The sequence below is a fragment of the Lathyrus oleraceus genome, chromosome 7 (assembly GCF_024323335.1).
Source record: "Lathyrus oleraceus cultivar Zhongwan6 chromosome 7, CAAS_Psat_ZW6_1.0, whole genome shotgun sequence".
In the NCBI taxonomy this organism is placed as follows: Eukaryota; Viridiplantae; Streptophyta; class Magnoliopsida; order Fabales; family Fabaceae; genus Lathyrus; species Lathyrus oleraceus.
In genome coordinates, this window is record NC_066585.1 from 213097784 (window position 1) to 213102399 (window position 4616).

The 4616-nt window shown below is 37.3% G+C and overlaps 1 protein-coding gene across 1 annotated transcript; it reads left to right on the plus strand.

Annotated features, from left to right (window-relative positions):
- Positions 1-611: 611 nt before the first annotated feature.
- Positions 612-4257, plus strand: LOC127108370 (protein CYPRO4). The gene is made up of 2 exons (XM_051045833.1): positions 612-2348; positions 3641-4257. Exons 1-2 carry the CDS (start codon positions 759-761, stop codon positions 3926-3928), a joined length of 1878 nt encoding a protein of 625 aa, XP_050901790.1. The 5' UTR covers positions 612-758; the 3' UTR covers positions 3929-4257.
- Positions 4258-4616: the final 359 nt, after the last annotated feature.

Consider the following 4616-nt stretch of genomic DNA (forward strand, 5'->3'; position numbering starts at 1 on the left):
ACATTTTTAGTTACTTTTAATATTTCGTACACTTTATTTTCTTTTACATTTTGTTGGGACTTTTTCACCTCAATACATTTTTTGAAATTTAAATCTCAATATATTCCAAATTGAAATTCTTTTTATCTAGTTATCCTCTTTTTTGAACAAGCTCGGTCAATTTTTGATCGAGAGTATGAAGTGAAATTTTAAAAAAAAAAAGTTCGGTCTTTCAATAATCAAAGAATCAATGATATTAAATAAATAAAAATAATAAAAAAACAATATAGTAATAATTGTCAAATCCATATGACCATGTTTAAAAAAATTTAATGTATCATCCATCATTCAATAACCAAATCCTCAAATAAGATAGTTTAAGATTTTATTTTTAAAATGGGGGAATTAAGAAATTTTATTTTTAAAATAGAAATAAAAAAAAGTCTTCTCATGGTATACAAATAAAGCAGAAGCGTAGCTCTTAAGTAAAGTGTACCCAAAAAATACACGGAGCGTACTTACTTTTTAAAAAGGTAAATTCAGACTAGAATCAATTAATTGCTATTTTTACCTTTTCTTTTAAAATACATATAATCAGTGCGTTAATTTCACGCTCAGAGCAAAGCTGACAGCATAGCAGAGAGCGTGTTGTCCGAGTAAATTAGCAACCGCCACGCAGGCAGTCACACTATAAAAACCGTTAACCGATTATTCTCAACAATCATTTCAAATCCCAAAATAAACATCACTCACACCGAAAATATCAATTCCGATCTGATATGGGTACTTCTCAGAGCCGTGAGGGCCGTGAATTCACCGATTCCGACTCCGATTACGACGAACAAGACCAAGAAGAAGTAGAAGACGAATACCAAGACGCACAAACTCACTCTCAACCCCATTCCCATTCCACCCAACTCGATGAAGTAGACGCCAAACTCAAAGCCTTAAAACTCAAATATCCTTCTTCTTCTTCTTCACCTTCGCAACCTCTTCCTAAAAACTCCGTCAAGCTTTACCTTCACATCGGCGGCAACACTCCCAATGCCAAATGGATCCTCTCCGACAAACGCACTTTCTACACGTTCGTCAAAATCGAAGAAGACGACGAAGACGAAGATGAACAAAACGACGCCGCTCAAGGTCCGTGGATTCTCAAAGTCGGTTCCAAAATTCGCGCTAGGGTTTCCACTGAACTGCAATTGAAGATGTTCGGCGATCAACGTCGGGTTGATTTTGTATCTAACGGTGTCTGGGCTCTTAAATTCCCCACCGATGAAGCTTACCGGAAATTCGTCACTGAATTTCAGGATCACACGTTTGAGAATGTTTATGGTCTATCTCCAACTGAAGAGAACAAGATCAAGGTTTACGGTAAGGAGTTTATCGGTTGGGTGAAGCCTGAAGCCGCGGATGATTCGGTTTGGGAGGATGCTTCAGAAGATGGTTTTCGGAAGAGCCCTGAACCGTATCGATCTAGAGGTGATTTGATGGAGGAGTTCGAAGAAGCTGCGAACGGAGGTATTCAAACCTTAACCCTAGGTGCTCTCGACAATAGTTTCCTAGTTAACGACACTGGCTTTCATGTTTACCGGAATTTCGACAAGGGAATTCGCAAGGGGGTTGATGTGAAATTCGAAGGTGGGAACCTCCGGGAAGAGACTCCGAACAAGGCTTTGTTGATGAGAGCAGAGACTAACATGATGCTGATGAGTCCCCTGAATAATGGAAAGCCACACGCTTCAAAGCTTCATCAGCTTGATATAGAAACCGGGAAGATTGTTACGGAGTGGAAATTTGAGAAGGATGGGGCTGATATCACGATGCGGGATATCACAAATGATACGAAAGGATCACAATTGGATCCTTCGGAATCAACCTTTTTAGGCTTGGATGATAACAGATTATGTCAATGGGACATGCGTGATAGAAAAGGAATTGTTCAGAATATTGCAACGGCTAGTTCTCCAGTGTTGCATTGGAGTCAGGGGCATCAATTTTCAAGAGGAACAAACTTTCAGTGCTTTGCAACAACTGGAGATGGTTCGATTGTGGTGGGATCTCTTGATGGGAAGATAAGACTGTATTCGAAAACATCTATGAGGCAGGCTAAGACTGCTTTTCCGGGGCTTGGTTCGCCTATTACGAGTGTTGATGTCACTTTTGATGGAAAGTGGGTGTTGGGAACCACTGATACTTATTTGGTGTTGATTTGTACATTGTTTACCGATAAAGATGGGAAGACAAAGACTGGATTTGGTGGTCGTATGGGAAACAGGATAGGTGCACCTAGACTGTTGAAACTCACTCCGTTGGATTCTCATTTGGCGGGCACTACCAATAAGTTTCATGGTGGTCACTTCTCATGGGTAAGCAATCAATCTTCTGCATTATTGTTTCATTGATTTCTATTTTGTAGCACCATCTTACATTTGCATGACATGAATATGAATGGAAGTAAAACACTATTTGATAGTACTTTCTTTCTGTCCAACATACACACTTACTGTTGTTTTGGTTAGATCCCATAATAGTCCCATTAAATAACTAATTAGATATCTCCTCAGATGCTGGTCAGAAAGAGTCACGGTAGTAGGTGACTTCTATTGTAAAAATTGAGTCTGTCCTTGTTGGTTTGCTGCCACCTCTTTTATATTTATTCCAGATCAAAGGCTTTAAATGCCCTTTAAACAATATATTAGCCCTAGCCCTTCATAACCATTTGATCGGTAATCATTATGCCAACGAACATGTCTGACCATATTGGTAAATGCTCATAAATGCCTGTCTATGGATATCTCACCCTCGGGCGGTCTATGTTACGCTGCGGCTTGGATGTGGGCAATACCTGCTTGGTTGTGACTCGGCCCGCCCGTATTCCGGGATATACACATTCCCTATGTATGAGGCCCAGAGGGCGAGATGCTTAAGGGGTATTCTGACTAGGTTATTCAACCTGCCTCCAGTTCCCCGGGATGCACACAGTTGAAAAAATAAGTGGAAGTGTGTTTCCTTTTTTGGACACAATGGAAGTGTGTTTCCTAACATGCACATTTACAGAATGGAAGTGTGTTTCCTAACATGCACATTTTAACTGTCTTTGATCAACAACTTTGAATCTACTTTATTTTTACATTGCTTCTTTAATTAAAGAAATTTTCGTTCATACCTGCAAACTTCATTAAGCTGAGGTTTTGTCATTGAATTACCATCAATATTTTGTCACTGAAAATTTCATTTTAGCTTATATTTTATTTAGTAGCAATTATTTCTCTTGCTATTATAGGCTTATTACCATGTGCAAAAACAAAGGTGTTATTCATACATGGATTAAACTTGTGCTGTCTTATTTAGCAACAGTATGTAGGTAAACTTAGTGGATCATATGTCTTATTTAGCAATAGTATGCAGGTAAACTTAGTGGATCATATGCTTTCTGTTTCTTTTGTTTTGAGTTACATTGGCAATGTTTAAAAGCTGGGTTCACATTGAGGGAATGAGTGAGCTATATAATAGCAATGGTGAAATTATCATGGAGCTGATTTAATGCAACGGGATAGAATTCCTTGTTTATTCTATTATGCATACTTGCATGTAATGTGAATTAGAAAAATTAATTTAAACCTGCAGCAGATATTAAATTTTTTTTTTTGCGTTTCAGGTAACTGAGAACGGTAAACAAGAACGACACCTGGTTGCAACTGTGGGCAAATTCAGTGTGATATGGGATTTTCAGCAGGTAAAGAACAGTGCTCATGAATGTTACAGGAATCAAGAAGGGCTGAAAAGCTGTTACTGTTACAAGATAATATTGAAGGATGAGTCAATCATAGAATCACGATTTATGCATGACAAATTTGCCGATAGTGACTCCCCAGAAGCTCCGTTGGTGGTAGCAACTCCAATGAAAGTTAGCTCTATCAGTATGTCCGGAAGGAGAACCGGTTAAACCTTTGTCTACGTTTTCGTATCTATTGTTCATTCTAAGGTTTCAAATTTCTATTGTTAGGAGTGTTTTCAGGTCTCTGATGCAATTTTTTCTTCTGTACAAAAAAAATTAGTTTTCCTCGGATCCTTTACTTTCTTACACTGGTCATTTTGTGATTACTTGTTTGAGTTTTTTTTTTTTTGTTATTACAAGTTTGGGTTTGCAAAGATTTGATGAACTGTCCTTTTCAATTTCCAAACTAAAGGAGTAGTTTGTTTTAAACTATCTGTATTCAGCATCTTTTTTTATATCTCTGATTGATTCAAAATAAATAAATGGCTGCATTTCCATGGCTGGTGGTTAAATTATTCTGCATAAGTTCAGTTTTATCTCGTGTAGAGCTTCTCCAATAGCTGCGATTGATGCATTATTGGCCGTTTGCTAAGTATCGACTCATATTTGAAGTAGTTTTTTTTTTATTAAGTATAAAAATACAAGTTTTTATTATGAATTGGACTATTTTAAAAATGTGCAGACTGCAATGCTACGAGCAACAAAATTCAACTTAAAAAGGTCACCGAAAAACCAGTCACAGAAGTAAAATTGAGCATTCATGTCCCAACATTTCCTATATCATTAACATCTATCCTCATTTTAAATCATTAACACAAATCATCCAATATTTGATTCCTTAATTATTTGCTGAAAG